This window comes from Haemorhous mexicanus, chromosome 10 (genome assembly GCF_027477595.1).
Source record: "Haemorhous mexicanus isolate bHaeMex1 chromosome 10, bHaeMex1.pri, whole genome shotgun sequence".
NCBI lineage: Eukaryota > Metazoa > Chordata > Aves > Passeriformes > Fringillidae > Haemorhous > Haemorhous mexicanus.
The window spans coordinates 20,471,030-20,491,526 of NC_082350.1; the positions used below are offsets into that span (position 1 = coordinate 20,471,030).

At 39.6% G+C, this 20,497-nt stretch overlaps 1 protein-coding gene across 4 annotated transcripts in view; it reads left to right on the forward strand.

Moving 5' to 3' along the window:
* The window catches only part of TBL1XR1 (TBL1X/Y related 1), a 108,374-nt gene that overhangs the window by 68,756 nt on the left and 19,121 nt on the right, over positions 1 to 20,497 (forward strand). For 2 of the 4 annotated variants that reach the window (XM_059855747.1, XM_059855749.1), the window contains exons 3-5: positions 1,056 to 1,123; positions 17,393 to 17,495; positions 19,672 to 19,817. In XM_059855747.1, coding sequence (XP_059711730.1) covers positions 17,438 to 17,495; positions 19,672 to 19,817 — 204 coding nt within the window. In that variant the 5' untranslated portion in view covers positions 1,056 to 1,123; positions 17,393 to 17,437. The remainder of the gene's footprint in view (positions 1 to 1,055; positions 1,124 to 17,392; positions 17,496 to 19,671; positions 19,818 to 20,497) is intronic. The other 2 variants (XM_059855748.1, XM_059855750.1) reach the window with 1 other exon arrangement.

A 20,497-nucleotide genomic window follows, 5' to 3' on the forward strand; every position in this document is an offset into this window, starting at 1 on the left:
AGGTCACTGGTTGCTTTTAGGATGATGGAAAGTCTGAAATGCTAAGTCCTGTTTAAGGCATGTGTTGCCTTCCTTGGTTTTAATCCTAGTATTAAGGAGGTGCCTTGGAAGTTTTAGTGTTATTTGTAATGTATTTTGTGAGCCTTTGTAGCTGGAGTTTAGTACTTAGAAACTTGTTTGTTCCTTTCCAGATCCTCTTCCAGAGGGCAGAGTTAGCTGTTTCACTATTGAGTGCATCCTGCTTCAAACAGCATTTTTTTGACATGTGGATTCTTTTCTTGTGGTGCCCAGACAGCATTCCTGTACTTCTGCCTTCAAATCTTCTCCTTAATCCCTCAGTTTACATAAGATCACTTTCTAATGATTTAATCTGTAATGAATATTGGTGGTAGGAATCAGCATGTCACACAAATACAGGATCAGTAATTATTCTGATCACAGGTGTGTAATGTTTTAATTTTGAAGCCACCTGTAGAAATTAACTTCATGAGGTTATTTTAAGGATTGTTCATATAACTGGCTCTTTATAATTTGTTGGTGTGAAATTCAGCTTCTGAATGGTCACTTTTGACAACACTGGATGGTTTGATCATGGCCTTGTGTTTCTTAGTTTTTATCTTCCTATTGAATCATTTTATTTGCATTGGTTAACACTGCAATATCTATTGCATCAATACTGAACCCTTTGTAAACTTTTTCTGGAGTCTCATAAAGTTCCCCTTGGTCAATGTGGACAGACAAAAAGAACAGAAATTCCTTTGAAGCTGATGTGCTGTCCTGTGGTGGGGATTTGCTTTCAAGTAAAACAGTGAGAAGAGGATAGAGTGTAAACTGTGACTGTAATTTGTTTTTTAAATAAATTCTATGTAAATAATTAAGGTCTCTAATTTTTGTTTGTTTATTTTCTTGACTAAGCATATATTGTTATCAGTAGGAAACTGAATGTTGTTTTAATTCTTTCAGTAAAAAGACTGGTAGAAAAATAGCTTTTATCCTTTTTTCATCCTTTAAAATAAATTTTGATAGAAACTATCATAATATGGTTTGTGTTACAGGTGGTGTAATACCAAGGGCTGTACTGCTGCCACATCACAATTTTGTGGGGTTTCAGAGAGTAGTTCTGGTAAGGACACTCAATGATTTATCTATTTATTTGTCATAAAAGTGGACTGTAGTTTGGTACAATTTAGTATTACATGCATTTACAGTATTTGTTAGGTATCAGTTTCTGCAATTCACTGAATCCTTACATTTAGTGTTCTTTTATTCAATGGTCTTTAACAGCTCCTTTTGGAGCTGTTAGTGTCTCGTGTGTAAATCCATGTTCATTTTGTTGAGAGTTATGATATAACACATCAATTCACAGTGTGGAAATAATAATAAATAGACCTTTTGTCAAAACACATTGTAAAAACTGTATTGTCTCCTTGAAGTGTGGAGTCACTATTGCCTTGGTGTGTATCAGTTCTTAAAAAGGGATGGAAAATTACTGTATTTTAATTGTAGTATGTTTATTTCAAGTGCTAAAGTCTTGTCTTCCAAAAGGAAAATGTGTGGTTCAAAGGGCAAATATCCAGACTGTGTGCTTTTATTAGTGTCTTCTTAAATGTGATGTACAGTCATGATTTTGCAGTTATTTTCTTTAAATGTATGTAACTGCAGTCCCTGTATAATTTCTTTTGGTTTTGGAAACTTTCCTTAGATATGTTTTCTTATCTCTTCTCCATGGCTGGAGTTACAAGGGAGATGAGATTACTTATTCTTAGAAAGGGAAAATTCCTTGTGCACCAGGTCATCAGCAGCCATGCTCAAGTATTGTGCAAGAGCACAACTGAGCATTTGTTCTTTCAGCAGGACATAACTGAGACCACATTTGTATCTGTAGAATTTTTAACATATACCATAATTTAACAAATGTCTTGTGGGTGTAGCAGATGTCTTTTCTTTCCCCTGCACCCCCTTCCTTTTTTTTTTTTTTAATTTGCAATCCCTTAAAATTTTTGGCAAATTCCCTATGTGCTGTCCTAGGTCATTAGAGGGCACTCAAAGACAGAGGGAATTTATTTTAACAAACCTTACCTTGCAAGTAGACCTCACAAAGAAAGGAGAGAAGGATATTGCTGATGTTCTTTGTGGCCTAGCAGGGTAGTGTGGTACTGGCTCTGCTCCAACACATCACTTAAGCAGTTGAAGGCAGTTGGGCTGGAATATGTTTAAATATTCTTCTGGATTGATCTGTATCCATGTGTACCTTCTAAAAGCAAGGTGGGGTCCACAAGAACTTCTCAATGGGGTTTTCTGGTCAAGATAAGAAACAAATAAGGTGTTTTAGATATGAAGAGGGAGGGGGGTGTCCTTGCTTGAGAAGTCTCTGGACTGATAAATGAAGGAAGCAAAAGGTGGTGGAAGTTGTGAGTGAATAAACACTGAAGCATTTTCCCTTCTGCCAAGGCATTAGGTTGGTTTATCTAAAATAATTGGGCATGGCACTACTCACACTGTGTGATTTCCAGTCCTGTAAGTCCATAATGCCTCAAGCATGCACCACTCATGCATGTAGGCTTACTTTAGAATTTCTAAGTCTTGGAGTGGCAGAAAATGGGCTTTGAGATTTACAGGAGAGAAATGGCTTTGGGAAGGTTTGAGTAGCATCACTCAAGAATGTTAAATGGCAATTCTGCAAAGTAAAAACATCATAGCTTTATAAATATTGTAAGAAAAGAAGGATGATGGGAGCTTTTTAGAGTCTGAGAAATACTGAAAATTTTTCAAAATGTTGTGAGCAATCTGTGCAGTACTTATTAAAGTATAATGTCATCTGGAGAAGTCATGGACTTCTTCATCTCTATTCATCTCTTTATTTTCAAATAATGCTCCCATTACTGGAAATGGTGAGCAGAATTTTATGTGCATAGAATCCGTTTGAGGCAAGGTAAAGGTAACCAAAGACAGTGAGTTTCTTTTTGTGAAAAGCCATCCTATCTGATTTGTTTGACGCTGATCTAGCAGAAGTAGTTACTGTGATTGGTTAATTCTGCAGAAAGCAGAGCAGAGGTCACTTGTGGGACAAGCTGCAGACCATTTCAGTGCAGCTGCCTGTGTAATAGTGGCCTGCAGTTACAAGACAGGGTGTATTACCATCTCTGCTAATGTTTTAGCTTGACTCAGCAAAACTGGTTTTTCTACACAAAGCTGTGGTTGTGTTTCCAACTGCATCAGTGGAGGAGCATTTTAATTCAAAATAGCACCTTCTGCTGGAGGGGGGTCCTTATCAGACAGATGAGGTATTGTCAGGTTTTGAATAGTTTGCTTCAAAGGGGATTAATTAAAAAATTAGTGAGAACAGATGTCTGATGTTGGCCTGAACAGTCAGAAAGAAGAGGAAATGTCCTGGGTTTGAACTTTTTATCTTAATTGGATCCCTTGTGACTCTCAGCCCATTTGATAAGAGTTTATTCAGTAGACTCTCCTGCTTCTTCTATACAAAGCCAATAGCTTTAAATTGTAAGGTTTTTATGTATGTGTTAGGCAGTCAGGCAGATTTTTGCATACAGCTTGGGAGGATGATTCCTTCACAAAATAGAAACTTTATATACCACAGGCTGCTTTATTATAGCTTTTTTATTTCCTGTGTGCTATACAGAAAAGCAAAATAGTGTTCTTTTAAACTACTTCTAAATGTATTTTTGAATGTCATTATATATTCTTGTACAGGTGTGTTCAGGCTCCTTTTACCAGTTAGACCTTCTGTAGAGTGCCAAGTTAGCAAGAGGAACATTTGGTATGCTGCTTTAATCTTCTAAGATCAACAATGCAATTACTTCTAGAGATGCAGGTGACTTTGCAATGTGTAGGAGCTGTCTGGGGCTGTGTTATGGCAGGCACAATCATCCAATCTCTGGGAATTTTTCCTTTACAGTAGTATAAATATGCCTTTAGACTTAAGCAGTGATGAAGTATCAGAACTTGGCATTTATTCAAAGTTGTCCTTAGTGTGGGATAATTTGAGTTAGGCAAAATATTCCAATTTCTACAGGCAAGGAAAGAAGCTTGTTTTTATTTTTCAGAGCTTTCTGTGAAAGAAAAGACTTGTCTTGATGATTCAGATATTGGAACAGTTCCCAGAAAAAAAAAAAAAAAAAAAAAAAAAAGGTAAATTGCAGGGTATGGAAAATCTGGTCAAGGAGGCTGATGGCACTGACAGTGTCATGTGCCTCTTCCATGTATTATAGGCATATCACTTCAGCATACATGCTATTCTTAATATTCTGTCAAAAGACCCTTGGTACAGCTTCATTTTGAGGGGAAAAAAAAAAGAGCAGATGCTGAAGGCAGAAGGGGGATCAGCTTAATGTCTAGGCAGCTTTTGGAGGCACAAGTGAGTTTTTCATCAAATATATATGTGCTTGAAGGGAAAAATCAATACAACTTCTTATTGAACTTTGGGTATAGCTAATATAGATGGAGATGTCTCTGCCAAAATACACAGCACTAATACCTAGATAGTATAGGTTTTGTTCATGAAAACCTCCAGTCAGATTTGAGGTATGGTGCAGAGTGGGACGCAGGGATGCAGAGATGGAATGTCTGCATTGAGGGTGGTTCCTGTAGCAGAAACTGAAAATTGTATAAATTAAGGGAAGAGATACTTGCAGGCTTGGGAAACAGTCTGTCCCTTGTTGCAGAGTTCCTGGGGCTGAGGTGTGTTTGTCAGAGCTGCATGTGTGCCCACCGGGGTCTCGTGTTGTGAGTTGAGTCTCCGGTCCCACAGTGACACTGGACCAAGGGTCACTGCACTGCCCCTGTCGTCCCTTGGTTGTCACCTCACTGCCTCCTGGGCCCTGAAGGGACCATGATGACAGAATGGTGATTCAGGAATAACGCCCAATCTTTAATTTTGTAAAAGTAAGTCAGCACTCTGCCCTAATGACTGTCCCCTGCGGCCCTTACCCCATCTCTGGCCACCTTTTCCAGGCTGTCTCAGGAACACACTCCTCCTTCCCTCCTGCCTCAGCAGCTCCGAGATGTTGCTGTTGCTTTATTCCTCTTTTACTTCATGATAAATCACACCACTATTGCAGATTGACATAAAGAGCAGTGAAAAAAGAAATGGGAATTTCTACATTGGTCTCAGATTCCTGATGCTTTCAGTTGCAGATGGAAAATAGGATGAGTACAGTAATGATGCTGTGTCACTGCCTAGGACAGTGAATCAGGGCTGTCTGCAGCTGCAGTCACTCCTGGTCCGAGTGGCCATGCCCAGTGTCTGTAGCAGGGCTGAGATCATGGGTGCTCCTTCCCTAATAGTTAACAAATAAGAAGAGCCTTGCCTCTTAGAATACCAAAAGTAATGTTTGCCAGACAGTGTTTGTTGCTTAATTTTTTTCATGGCTTTTGAGAGACGAGTCTTGGTGGGAAGTAGCCACAAAAGGCAAGAACTTCACATCCTCTTCTTCTTTAGAAATAATTCTGATATGGCATCTAAGTGATCTAGGTGCTTCTGGAAAATTTAGCTGCCTAACTTCAAAGTTCACCTGAAATTAAATCTTGAGGTGCCAAAGTGAGTACAGTTGGTTTCTGATCACTTCGTAGGCCCTTTTTCTGAAATAAATTTGTAAGTGTTAAATTTGTTTTAATTAGTACATCTCTTTTTAAAATGAGGAAGATCAGATTTTTTTCCCCCCTGCTAATTGGTCTTTAATTATTGAAAAAAACTGTAGGTGAAGATGGTTTCATACTGCCCTTTTGCGCCTGATGTTGTTTACACTAGTAACTGATTTCTGTCATTTGTCCTCAGACACTGCAGTTTGATTATTCCTGAACAAAAATGTGCTAAGATGGCTTCTTAAAGACTCAGAGCTGTGGTTTGCACTTTTTCATACTGGTGTTGCTTTTGTTTTATTTAAGAATAAGATGGTGTAGGGGCATGAGGAAAGGAGGCTTTTTTTGTAGGTCAGCAACCAGTAGGGCAGGGGTAGTGCAGGAGTGTGGGAGTCAATGTGGCTCTTGGAGGTTCACACCTATTCTGGTTTTGCATTCATGTGCACAGAAACACGTTATCTGGGACTTTTGGTTTGGCAAAAAGTGGGTGGGGTTTCCACTTTTTTCAAGATCCTGCACTCAAAATGGTTATTTACCTGCAGATTCCCACAGGCTCATTTCAGGCTGCTGTAGTGAGCAGAGGTGGATGTGGAACTGCTTGGGCAAAGCAGAGTTGAGTTTTTAATCTGAGGGTAAACTTTCTTAAGCTTTCTTTAGAACTCCATTCATGCATAATGCTGCAGTCAGTTGTGAGTTACACGTCTTTAAATCTCTTGAGGTGAACATATTGGGGCTAGAAGAACTTGTCATTTTACATTTAATTTATTCCAGCCTTTAGGATCTGTTTCATGGCTGTGGAAAAGTTTGAATACTAAATATGATGAATGTTAACCTATATTTTTGATACCAAATTCTGCTGGCCAACTGCATTAGATTTTTAGCATGTTTAATATCTGGGTAAATGGGGGAAAGCTTGTTGAAGTGCAATGTATTTCTGCTATTACTATTCACAAATACCAATCTACCTGTTTGCCATCAATCCACAACTCATGACTAATACTGGCCTTGTCCTAAGAAGTCAGAGGTATTCAAGTTTTTTTTTTCTTAAAAAAAATCCACAACAAACCCCAGCATTGTTAGTAAAACTAATTAATTGTTTTCCCTGTCCAAAGGGCACCCTATTCTTTTTCTTCATCCCAAATTTAGAAATAGATTAAGAAATCGGTCCTCCTCTTCAGTGAGTAGCAGGTTATGATGTAGTTGCTCTTGAGCCAATTCTGTGATTAATGGCCACTAAAGCTGGAAATTATCTTTCCTTGTTAACAGTTCATATTTTCTTGACTTGAAATTTCAATAAATTGTAACTAAAGGATCTTCTCTATGTCCTGTGGGGTTGTTAGGTTGGATTTTTTCCTTTTCCACCCCGTTATGGTATTCCCTCACAGGGGTTTTGTGTTTCATCCTTAATTTTTCAGAACCCCGGGACTCAGAGCAGTTACTGTTCAACAAGACATCTGCCTCAGGAAAAGAATTGGCAGCTTTTATGCATCACAAAGGAATTTCAGAAAAATTATTTATTCCCAAATTAGATTCTGCCAGAGTACATAATTCCAAAACTTCTTTTCTCATGGGAAAGGCATAAAAGCCTAGGCTTAACTGTGGGGAAATAAGCTGGGTTTATTTGCGTTTAGAATGGATCAAAGCCTCTTCAAGACCTGTTCTGTGCACTGAGCACCTCGTTGCTGCCTCTGTCTTTTTCATATGTTTATATCCTCAACACTGCTGAAGCTGTACTGTGCCTGATAATCCCTGATGTTTTCTAAAATAATGTAGGGGTCGGGAAAGATGCTCACACACACACAGAGCATCCTTCCACTCCAGGAAATGCTTCTCCTGCTCCATTTATGTGGAGTATTATTTAATGGTCAGTATTATTTATGGAGTAGTTCTGTCAACCTTTTATGCTGAAAATAATACCTGCACTTGCAAATAACTTTGTAGATGCTTAAAAAGCTGAGATGAGAGTGTTCAGGCTCAGACCTGAGGGGCAGGGTAGATGAGGGGGTGGATCCTTTGTTGGGAAAGGTTGTGTTCATCAGTCTGTGCCCAGACTGATGTGTGTTTGGCTTTCAGTTTTAATTTGGTTGTTCACTAGGGAAAGAGGAACCAGTCTCCAAAGATCTGCAGAAATTTAATGTAGTTACCCAAGTAATGATACCAACCTTAATAAAACCCCAAAATACAATGTTTTGAAAAAAAAAAGCCTATTCCAGCACTATCGGGCAGAAGTGGCCACCAGTGAGTGTTTCCAAAGAGAATTCACTGCTCTCAGTGAATTCACTGCTCTCAGTGTTTCCAGCAGAATTCACTGCTCTCAGAACTGCTGGGCAAGGGCTGCTTGGATCCCTTCAGGCTCAGCCTTGCAAGTCCCCAGTCACACCACAGAGCACAATTTGGAGTCTTTTTATTTTGCTGTTAGTTGTGCAAAAATTCTAGATGTGCAGTCTGACATTGGCTTGAGCCGGGAGGTGCTCAGCTGACATGTTGTGCTGAGCTGTAGGCAGCAGCTTGGGCAGAGACGAGGTGCTGGCTGGCTCTGCAGACCTGCTCTGGTTTCTGCACCTGTTCAGGTGGTGAGAACTCAGAGCAGTGCTTGGTTACTCCGTGAAGGTGTCACTCTGAATCACCTCGAATTCTTGTTGTTATGGCAACATTAAAAAAACTTCCTTATCGGGAGTGAGGAAGCCCATGCTGGTAAATACACTGAAGTGCGTCAGACAAAGGCCTTTCTCCTGCAGGCTGTTCAGGACGTGACTCAGGGCACCAGGCTAAACAAACAAGGACAAATAAAATGAACAGGGTTTACTTGGACTAGAAAACACTGTTGTTGATTATGAATTGAATTTTTTTTTTTTTTCCAACTAGCAGAATTTATTTGTGCAAAACGTTAGCAACTTGTGTCGTAATGGAATAGTAATGAAAGAAGGACACAGAAAAAGGAGTGACTGAAGGAGGCACAGATGAATGCTCTGGAGAGATGAGCTTAGGAGTGCAGAGTATGTGTAGGCAGTGCATGGTGAGGAGGTGAAAACCAGGGCAAATGGGTGGCCACAGGCTTGAGATCAGATGTCAGATCAAGAGATGAAAGCTGGAAGATGGATCACCAGCTTGGGAAAGATAGCAAGGGCAGTGGGCAGAAGCTGCAATGGGTGACAACTGCGTGAAAAAGGAAGAGGAGCCCATACAGCCATATGGAAAAACCCCAGTCAAGATAGGGCTGCTGTTGAAGGAGTGCAGAAATACCTTCCCACAGCTGCTTCTGGGAGCTACATCTGCTGTTTTATTACCAGCAGGTAGCAATGTAAATATTTTAATCACAACAAATAGAATCCATGCCAGGCTCTACAATCACTAATCACCATTCCACAGTAAGATTTACAGAACACACAAAACTCCCCCAAAAAACCACAGACAGCTGAGAACTGACTAATTACAAGAGTCTGCCCAAACTGCAGCAGTTTTCCATGGAGAAATAAGTGGTATTAGTTGGAGAATGAGTCTTGTTTTGTAAGCCATCAGCATCCAGCAGCAGCCTAGTGAAAAACTGTGTCACTGTTAGTGCACCAGTATCCATCAGCTCAAGCAATTGATGTAGATGTAATCACTGTCTCTAATAGAAATAAAGTCAGGGTAATGGAACATTGTCACAGGATCAATGTCTCCTGTTTTGAAAATAAACCCCCTCAGCTTTGCTTTTGCATTTATGTACCAGCAGGCGACCACATCATTCAATTCAATTGACACAGTCCCTTAGAGCCCTGAATGATCTATTGTGGGAACATCAGGAAGAACATATTGGAAAAAATTGAATGTTCCTGATCAGACTTACAGGCCACGTTATTTAGTAGGTTTTCTAGCAGTGAAAATGAGAATAAATCAAGTGAGAGCAGAAACTTTGCACGGTATGGAGATTTTTAACCCCATTTAGCTGTTAATTTCTACAGGTTCTCGATCAAAAAGATTGAACCACAGGAGTTGTGTTTATTTTCACAAATAGAAAATCATTTTTGGACCTTGCCTCTCCCCTCCTTAGTCTCAGCAGAAGCCCTTGATGGGGCTCATTTTGACTGACTCAAGGGCTCTTCTCAATCTGTTATTTTCTCAGAATTTTTAACACAGTTTGATCCAAGTGAGGTTTAATGGGTGTGCTCCCACATTCATGCATAATTAATTTTTGCAAAGGCTTTAATGCGGCACAGGAGATCAGCAGCCGTATAGTTGCATGCTTAAAACCAGGTGCATGCCAAAAAGGCATATAGAGGATTTTAAACAAAGTTGCAGAAAAGGCTTTTTCCAGTTTTCACCTTTCTTGGACTCGATTCCAGCAGCTGTTCTGTGTCTACATCCAGGCAGCATTAGCAGGCAGCTATTTTAGCACTTAGTAAAGCCATTGAACAATTTCACAAAGCCTTCTTGAGACAGGGTCTAAAAGTTTGATTGCAGAAGTCTGTCTTTATTGGAATTAGGTATTCCTGAAGGACTGTAACTGTTTAAAGGGACATCCTTCTAATGACCTAAGAATGGAAGCTGCAGAGCTTGTTTGATGTTACCACTGTTCCTGAGATGCCCCTCTAATAAGGTGATTTTCCCTTTTTGAGGGACAGATGGACAGATGTCTCTCCCTGGAGGAATGCCAAGCATTTGTCTGGTGCTTCCCTCTCCATTACAGAGATATATTTAGCACACAGAGCCTGGAATTTGGACCTTGCAGGTCATCTTGAAGTAATCCATGCTGGCCAAACCTACACCAGTGCTCCCTCAGGTGATTCTGCTAATTCTGGTCATCAATCAGGACCAATCAGTTTCTAATCAGTTTTACAAATACCACATTTCCAGTTTTGCTGCTATAATCATCTGTCTAACTTGTGTGTGGGTAGGACAGTCTAACCCTGAAGGTCAACCCATCAAGCCACAAGTTCTTCCTTTCTAAAAATGCCTTTGGTCTGGATTAGACAATTGATCCAGGAGCATTTAATAATGTTTAGCTATATTTCCTGGTGTGTTCTGATAATTATTCAAGTATTGAAAGAGTGTGGTGGTTTAATCTTTGAATGACTTGTCTGGACAGTTTTCACTTAATTCCAGTTTGTCTCCATGAGGGAGCCTGAGCTCTGTGATTAAAAATCCTTCACTAAACAAGATGTTTGGGCTTGGGATCTTGTGGGGAGTCAGGGAGGGATGGCTTTCATGGAGTAATCAAAAATGAGGCAGGACTTACAGGTGGAGGTTTTACTGCATGTTCTGAGCAGCTGAGTTTGGCTTTTAAGTTATAAAGGAGCATATTTGCATCTGCAGAAGTATGTATCAGGACTAGCTGCATTTCAGCAGGGTTGTAATTGTCATGCAGGAGAGTTGTGCCTTTAAAGAGATGTCACAGAATCACAGAGAGATTGGCCTTGGAAGGGACCTCTGGAGATCCTTTAGTCCATCTGTGTCTACTTTCATTGTTACCCAGAGAGTTGAAAAGTCTTTAAAATACTAATAAACAATATGTCTTTATTATTCTGATACATGAAATAAGGAGAATCTTCCCCAAACATAATTTCTTCTGGTGTTGCATTGTAATAATGAGAAAAAAAAAGGTTTTAAGAACATAAAGTGTTGAATAAAGTATCAGTACCAGAAATATCCCTTTATCTTTGGTCAGCCTAGGGATTTACAAAATGTGGCTGCCAAGAATCACTGCAAGATGCCCCACAGCTGTCCAGGAAGGTGTATTTTCAACTCCAGAAATCACAGAAGTTTGCAGCTCTGTAGGCATAGCTGTGGAAACATAATACTGGATATGCTGTTGTTTGTGTCTGTGCTGTCACATCCGGAATTCCAGCCTCCTGGGTCACACAGCATGGGACTTTGGGGAGGAGATTTGGAGTTCAGTAATTAAATACTACTTTGCTCTAGGCAAAATCAACAAATGGGCTTCATCTGCAGCATATTTTGTAACTGTACTCAGGACTGGGCTGCATTCTTCACATAAGTAGACAGTAACTTCCTTTTAGCTGAGGTTCTGGGTGATTTTGTGTTTTGTTGTGGGTTTTTATTTTTTATTTTTTTCCTTCTCTTCCCTTTCAGGGTTGTAATTCTTTTTCCTCAGAAGATTTCAGACTGGCTTTGTCATCTTGTATTCTTCATACTCTCAAATTGGCATGGAAAGGCAGAGACTGTTGCCATAAATTAGGTCACTAAAGCTGAAGTACAGAATACAAATATTTATTGCCTGAGCTAAGATGAGGAAAGGAAAAGTTATTTTTTTTAGTGTTCAGAAATTAAGCTATATTCCTGAGGTTAAAAGCAAAGCAATAGAGTTAAACAGTGTACATGAGAAGCATCTCTTGGTTTAAATTACTAGAAGGAAAACTAGCAAAGCCTGATATGAGAAATCAGTAAGAAGGTTGATAAGCTAGAATTACAGATAATTTTTGTGCAAGTGCACATCTGTCATATTATTAAATCTTAAACAAAAGGGCATTTAGCTAATAGCAATTTAGAGGTACAGGTAAAAATGCAGAAAATGAGAGCACTATTTTGAGATATTACAGAAAACACTTGGGCATTTAACTTGAAAAAATGTTTTTCTTTTCATTCAGAATGTTAGAATTCCTAACTGCAGATCATCAGATAGTAGGAAAACTTTACTAAGGGTTCAATTGCACTGTGCCCAATACAATATTGGCTGGCATCAAGTGAAGATGTGAAAGAGCAAATCTTAGTGTTCAGAGCAAGTAGCTGGTACACTTGGAAGAAAAATTAACCTTTTTTTTCCTTTTTACAGTGTGACAAAATGTTCATTTTGACTGAATTTGGTATCTAATAAATTCTTATGCAGAAGGATGTACAACACGAGTTGTAGACTGCATGCTTGATCTAAAGGAACCACTAATGAATTTTATGAGTTTTCCTTTATAAAGCCTTTCTAAAGGGCTGTGCAGAACTCTTCTTTGGATGGAAACTTAGGAATTTCCTCAGCCATTGGGAGTGGACCCACCATGTCTCAATTAAAGCTTTCTCTTTGGAGAAAGCTTTAGTAGAACAGCAGCCACAAGGAACAGTGTTTTGTGCTTTAAATCTCCAGTCCTGTAACCTGTGGTGGCTTTGGTATCTGAATGAAATCCTGCTGAAACCTCACACATCCAGGAATTTGGTCTGAGTGGCTGGATTGAAACAGCACCCTTGGCTCTTTTTATTTTAATCATCATGGCCATTAAAACCAAGAAATACTCTTAAGCAACAATTGATAAAATGTCTATGTGCACATATGCTAGCAAAATACTTGTCATGATTTCTTGCAAAAGAGGAAAAAAATAAAAGTTCTAATGGTAATATTTCTGTTTGTAGGGGTTTCAGTGTTTCCGTAGCCAGACTTCTGTTTTCCATGGATAAATGTAGCAGTCTGTTTATGTCTGAACATTAAGCATTGTTCAGAGCTACCCAGAGCATTAGCTGCTCCCTTTAACATATCATATCTGGTATCAAAATAATGATTGGTATGGTTTGGGGGAATTATTATTCACAGCAGCCTGTCAGGTTTTCCTGTTATCCTACCTATTGGGAATGTGTTGGAGCCCAGCTACAACTGCAGAAATATCACTTTCTTAGGCTGTTATTTGATGATACAATAGCTCTAATTGTAGTGTAACTCCAGTATGCATTATCAGATGGTGATTAAGAGATACCCAGTAATAATCTGATGTATAAACTTTCTCTGCTAGTTCAGGTTTGTCTGCAAAAAAAACCCAAACAACCTAAAAAACCTCTTAGGCCAGGAGCCATATCGGGTGGCATCTGTTCTCCAGCATTTGGCATGAACCTGGACGAGGAGTACAAAGCTAGCACAAACATGTGGAGTGGAATAATGATTTGTCAGAAGCACAGCCAGGTTTGCACCACTGGGCACTGATTAGACCTGGTGTTGTTGAGAGTGGAATTCAATCTCCTTTTTAATGGATTTTATTTGTAAATTTTGCCCCAGGTGTGAAGCATGTGAATGGTCCTCAAGGAACAGAGGTGCTGGGATGGGACCTGCCCCGTCTGCCTTGGGCCAGGCACAGAAACCCAGACACACTTCTGCCAGCTGGGAGCAAAGCCAGAGCTGGTGTTGTCTCTGGGATAAGAAACCTCGTTTCCTTTGAAAAAAGTAGCTTCTAAATGAATTTTTGTGTGATTCCTGGCATGGAATGAGTAGGTCAGTTTGTCTAAAGCACAGGTGTGTGTCTTGTCTGCTCCTGACCTGTTACTGAGTAAATCTCAAGGCTGGCATCTCTATAGACAGTTGGCTTTTATGGCTGATGTGTGTTATGCCTGATAAATTTTGGGACTTTAGGGACTTTCCGTAGCAGTCTTGAAAATTACCTGGGATATCTGGATGTTGTGCTGATTCTAACTGAGCAGTGGTGTTACAAACTACAGGCCCATCCTCTGGGAAGGGAAATAAAACCTGGGAAGATGCCTGCTGAAATGGACTTTCTTTTGAGCAGGGAATATCGATCCTGGTGTGGTCCCATGAGCAATTTGAACATCGTTCATAAGCTCTCATGCCCATCCTTTTTTTACCTGTCATGGGGTATTTTATTTATTTATTTAATCCTGGTTTGAGCAGTGAGAAATCTGTGCTTCAATGCGCTGTGCCTGCTCCAGGGTGCAAAACAAAAGTAGAGGCAAGTGGGAGAGATTTCCTTTAAAAGCATAATTGGATCTAAAACAGCAGTGTGGGTGCATCATACTTTACCATGTAATTCCACAGAATGTTTTGAGGAAGACCTGAAATGTTTCTAAGGGCAAGGAAAAAAAAGAGCCTTAAGGATCTCATCACATTTTTAGAATGAGTTTGGGACATAAAGCTGCAAATATTTTAAGATATTTTAATGGTCCCTATGCAAATTAGGCTACAAATCTAAGACTGTTAGGAATTACGTGTTAACTTCTTACTTTTGTCTCATTTTTATGTGTCTCTTCAGTGATTTAATTTCTGCATATAAAATGAAGAGCAATATTAATATCTATTAAAGTGTCCAAAATGGGTAGTTGATTGCTTGTGAAAATAGTGAATCTGGGGGGAATTAGCCAGCATTGATGAAGTAATTTTTTTAGGATGTGGGGTACATGTGTACATGCATGGATCCATTGTCACAAACAATTTTGAGAGTTGGCAGTGTAAGCCTGGTGTTAATTCAGAGTGTGTCAAAGGGAAATAATTATTGTATCCTCTTCTACTGTATTTTCTCTAACATGACATTTTGCTTTGGGTTGGAAGGAAGGTGGTTTGCTGCTGCTCATTCGTCTGACATTTCTTGTGTCACTTGGCTGTGGGACACTGTCCCCAGGCTCTGCCCAAGCCACGGGGCCTGGGATGGGGGAAACACAGCAAAGCCCTTCCAGAAAGGGTAAATGAGCACTGTAAACATGCACAAAGCAGTATTTTGGTAAAACACAGGAGCCTTTTGCACCCATTCCAGTTTCGAGCCCCTCATCAGGCAAATATCAGGGTGTTTATTGGGGCTGTTTCTGTGTTTTTCTGGTGGCCAGGGTGCCACAGCTGGTGCTGCAGTGCCACCTCCCGATGGCCAGGCAGGACCAGAGCTGCTTGTGCAAAACACTCGGATCCAGCCCTGAAAAAATGAACCTCCTTTGATTCGGGTGGGGTGCAGAACACTTTTGACAGACAAGCAAAACGTTGGGTTGCTTTTTTTTTCCCCTTCAGCTACCCAGCTACATAACAGGTGAATTGATGTGGCACCTGCACGGTTCTGCTTTGAGGGGGGAGCCCTTTTTATATAAATAATTCAGGACCTCTCTGTGTGACAAATAGCGCTTTCATCCGATTTCTGTGGTTTGATCTCTCGTTTTTGGTGATGCAGCAAGATTTTGAAAATCGGTGACAGACCCATGAAACAAACACTGCCATTTGTGTGTGTGTATGTAATGTAAAAAAACCTTCTTTATGAGGCTCTTTAAAGTTAATTACCTTCTCCTCTGAAGGAAAATATTGTTCCTCTTCCTACAGCATTTTTCTGTAAAAAAACAGTCTTAAAGAAAGATAATTCGTTCCATGTATGGCAACAAAACTTAGCTGAATAAAATCAGTGTTTGGTTCTGCACATGGTGGAATTGGTTGCTAATGCATGAAATGGCTAAAAATGCCATTCATTTTACATTCTGCTCAGTAAACAAGTCCTCAAAGTATTTAGTGGAGTTTGGCAGGGATGTCTTGTACCCCAGGTGTGGCTGGGGCTGTGAGAGGTGGGTAGGGCTGGTATCAATGTACCTTCCTGTACCAGTTGTGTTGCACTCACTAGTTAGTTATTGACTTACTAGAAGTCATTGTCTTGGGGCAGCTTTTTCCTTTAGAAATGAAAAGGATTTAAGTTGAACTGCAATTTTATTTTTTTTCTTTAAGAAACTAAAGCCATCTCCCCCACAGCATGGCTTGAGTGAGCTGGGTGACCACATGCCTGGGGCAGGTTTGGGGATGTACATGTGTGGTTTGAAGCAAATAAATTCACTTTCATACCCAAGTTCATCCTTTAGCCTCTGCTCTTCTTGAGGGGTTTAATTGGGTCTTGTATTCAACACTTCCCCACTGGAGAAGCAGTGACAAGCAGCCTCTCCATGCCAGCCACGTGGCAGGAAGCCTTTTGCAGGAAAAGTCATTCTCTTGTACTTTTTTACATCTGATCCCAGGTAAAACTTTGTCAAGTAGCAGTAGGAAAGTCACTTTGCCTTCTCAGACTCCACTTCTGTAGGAGAAGCAATGGTGGTGGTCAGCTGGGCAAAAACCTGGGAAGGTTTGCTGATGGAAAGTGCTGGACAGATAATTGGAACAGGAGGTGGGCATTATTTCATAACATGTTCTGAAAGCTGATGTTTTTCCTTGTTTACTTGGAAAGGTCAGAGTTTTCAAACATTCAGACATCATGAGAATGTTCTCAAAAATGATACTTTGAGTTGGAAAAAATACTGTATTCTGTCTCTTCATGTCTTAAAGGCTGCTGTTGCCTTGTATTTTCCAAGTTTATAATCAAAAGTATATAAAGTCTGATACATGATTTGTCTTTCTAAATATTTGCCATTACTAAAATTAAGAAAAAAAAATGTGTGTGTGTGTTTGTGTGTAAATATATATATCCCATCTATATTTTTGAAGCACTGATTGAAAGCCTAGGGAAATGTTACTAAAAATGGGTTCTTTAAAGTTTGTTTCTAATTTCAAGAATTCCTTTTGCAAAGCCAAAAGGTATGGCTGAGATGCTTTCTAATCTTTAGTGGGATTAGCTGGGCTCGTTTGAGCAGACACAGTGTTGTAGCTCATACTGTTCTGTACCTTTTCACTAGAGCAGGAGTGAAAATTGAGTAGATAAAAATGTAAAAGTGAGAACCTGCTTGGATGCCAATGTGAAACCAAGTGTTTGGTCTTTGTTCACCAGGCAGAAAAAGACCCATGTTATAAAAAATGTGTTCCACAGCAGTAATGCAGATTAGATGAAACTTGATTGTTATTTAAAACCTGTGATAGGAAGCCTTTTTTAGTACTGGTATTGCACAGAAGAGTTCCCCAGTCCATACCAATATACATCAAACGAGAATCCAGCTTGTTAATATTTAATTTACTGACCTTTATTTTGTGGTGAGACAAATGACTTTTTAATGATTCTAGTAGACTTATTTGCATTATAAAATAAAGCCATTGTCTATGCTGATGGGGAGCTACTTACTTTATAAATATGGCATTTGTTGGGAAATACCTAATAGGTACTAAAAATATTTAATTGACCTACTTTTTTTTTATTATTTGCAGGGTTGTGTCCTTTGTTGTGACCTCATGGTTTAACTGGGAATAAAGATGAGTATAAGCAGTGATGAGGTTAACTTCCTGGTATATAGATACTTGCAAGAGTCAGGTGAGTTTTTACAATTCTGGTTATTAAACAATGCATAATTTATTTGATCTTCATTTGCGACTGGCTTTAGCAAACACAGGCTCATTTAATTATTTTGCCAGTAGGCATGGATTCTGTCTGAACTGTTTCTTGGTGTTTCTTCTCAACAAGAGAGTGAATTCCTGCCAAGTTACCTTCTGTAGCTTAATCAGATTTAGTCATTTGTAGTCTTCAGATGGCAGTCAAGCAGCCAAGGACTCACTCGATTGCTAAAATGCATTTTCCTGGAGATCACTTCTCCACAGGGTGATGATGGGACTTTGCACTATTTTCTTCAGGGCTGCTTGAAGAAGAAAATAGAAAGATCAGCAAAATGCTGTTTTCTCCTGTTGTTTTGGAGTGATGGTGCTCCTGCCAGCTGGTCTTGTCTAGCCAAATTCCTTGCCTGAACGTGACCGTGGGAGGGCAGATGTGGCTGAGTTTCAAAGGAAGAAGTGACAACTGTGACTATGACTTGTATCACTTGACTCTAAATAAAGATGAACAGATTTTTTACAGGAATAACCCTTGGGGTTCCCAAAAGCCTTCATCCCCTCCAGGACTTTTTTTTTTTTTTTTTTTTGGGAGGATCTTGTCTTTCTGAGTAGCCAGAATCTCCTGCTTCTTAGGAGAGAGAGCAAATGACACTTGAATATTGTCAGACTTGAAAAGAAACCCTTTTCCTATCATATCCCTTCACACTGGCTGTGTCTGCACAACACCAGAATGCAGCAGTGCTCCCTTATTTTTAAAGCCTTCCCCAGCCCAGTCAGATCAGCAGTTTGAGTTTGTGTTGCATGTTTGGGTTTCTAGATGCAGCCATATGGCTTCAGGGAGTTTTGTGGTGGTGGTTATTCGTGAAGCTCTGTAAGAGACAACATCATCTTTTACTCACAACTGTGATATTGATTGCTTAACACAGCCTACATTTAGAATGGGAAGATCTGACTGGAAGTCAGGGCATGCCCCAGTAAATGAACAAGTGATGATTGTCAACTGGCAGGAGGGAATATGATCTCAGCAGTATATAAAAGAAGTCTGCATAATAAAGCAAAAATACACTTTTATCTTAAGACTGGAGTTTAAGAAATCAGCTTTAATGTATATACATATAGATATATAAGAAAATGTACACATATATTTAATATTTTATCCTGCTGTTTCATTCTTTATTGATTGGTAGTTTTTGTTTTGTGATTGTTGCTGGGTGGCTTCAGGCTTGTTGGAAATGCATTTGACTGATGCAACATATGTCCACTGCTCATGGACTCCCCAAATTGAGGAGAGAAGCACCAGAAGCAATGGTGGATGGCAGACTTTTACAGTTTCTGCTTGTTATAAGAAAGCAAAACCTCATTTTTCTGCCTGAATTTACTGAAAACTACTGCATGCTCTTGTTCCAGTTGCAGATTGCTTTTGTCATAGAAGCCAAACTTACAAAATTGCTTCATCTTCATTTGAAAGTTTTCAGGCAGCTTCTTGCTTACCTGACAGGGAAAAAAAAAGTGTTTTAAGAAAAAATGCCATGACAATAGTTAACTTGCTGAAACAACTATTTTTCTCTAGCTTAAAATCACTTTTCAAGGTGATCAAATAAATAGCAAGCAGCTACCATTGCTGCACCATGTTTGCCACCTCTTAATCAGTGCCCAGTGCTGGTGTAGCTCTGAATGGCAGAGCATATACAATTATGGCAGCACTGTACCACGAGCTGAATTCTGTTCACATACAGATCCATTTCACTATGGTATCAAATCAGTGAGTGAAAATAGCAAGAGTCTTGTGACTTGGGTATATATTTTTTTTAATTAAATACTGCATATGATACAATACTTACATGTAGTTTGTGCATATGTAAACACATTTAGATGCTATAGTGAATAGTATATTTTGTATTGATTCATGCACAAATGTTTTGCCATTGATACTGTAGTTAATAATTGTTGTGTTCATATATGAACTTTTGCTTTTCTCCTTTTGTACACTTAAACTATGAGGCAGTTGAAGTGTTTTGACAAGTTTTTGGTAGTTCAGAAGCATACTGTAGCATTTTACTCTGTATAATTTGCACAGGTGTTAAACAGAAGGTCCTACTGTGATACAGCAAGTAGCATTGTCTGTCTGTAAATCAATTCTGATGTCTTTGCCTTGTCTTTAGGGTTTTCCCATTCAGCATTTACCTTTGGTATAGAGAGCCATATCAGCCAGTCTAATATAAATGGTGCTCTGGTGCCACCAGCTGCTTTGATTTCCATCATCCAGAAAGGTCTGCAGTATGTAGAGGCAGAAGTCAGTATTAATGAGGTAAGGAGGCTTTGCCTGCAGGAGCATTGTGTCCTTGCTTGCAGTAAGTTTGGATGTTAGTATTTTTTCTGAACTTGTATCCTGTTTACTTACTTTAACTTCAGATTCCTTACTGCTGGTGTTCACCATGACTCTAGTGGTGGAACCAGAGTGGAGTGACATAACTGGGTGGGGGGTTCTGCCCAGTGCAGCCACACAACACCAGGCATGGTGTTCTGGCTCATTGCTTAAAGGTCCGTTGTCTGCAGAGTTTTTACCCTCCTCTAATGTTGTAGTGCATCCAGTGCAGTAGAATAATAAAGGAGACCAGCAATCTCTTAAATTTTGGTTTCTTAGACTGGCACTAGGGAGGTGGGAGAGCACTGTGTGTCTCTTGTTAGGGCTCTTGTGTCATCACAGTGAAGTAATGTGAGCCCAAAGGTAAGATTTCCAAGGAGAGGGTTTGAATTTGTGGCAGGAAGGCTGAAGGTATATGCCAGTTTGCCTTTTGCCTCTGCTGGCTAATTCATCTTGAGCAGGATCTGTTAAATTTGATGTTTAAATGGTTATTCCAGCAGTACAGAAAGCTATGTATCTTCCTGCCTGATGCTGCAGACACTCTCCCTCAATTTCCATTCTCATTTGTGCCTGGAAGGTGAGAAGCCTTTCTATGTGTCAGTCAGATAACTGAAGGAACCTTT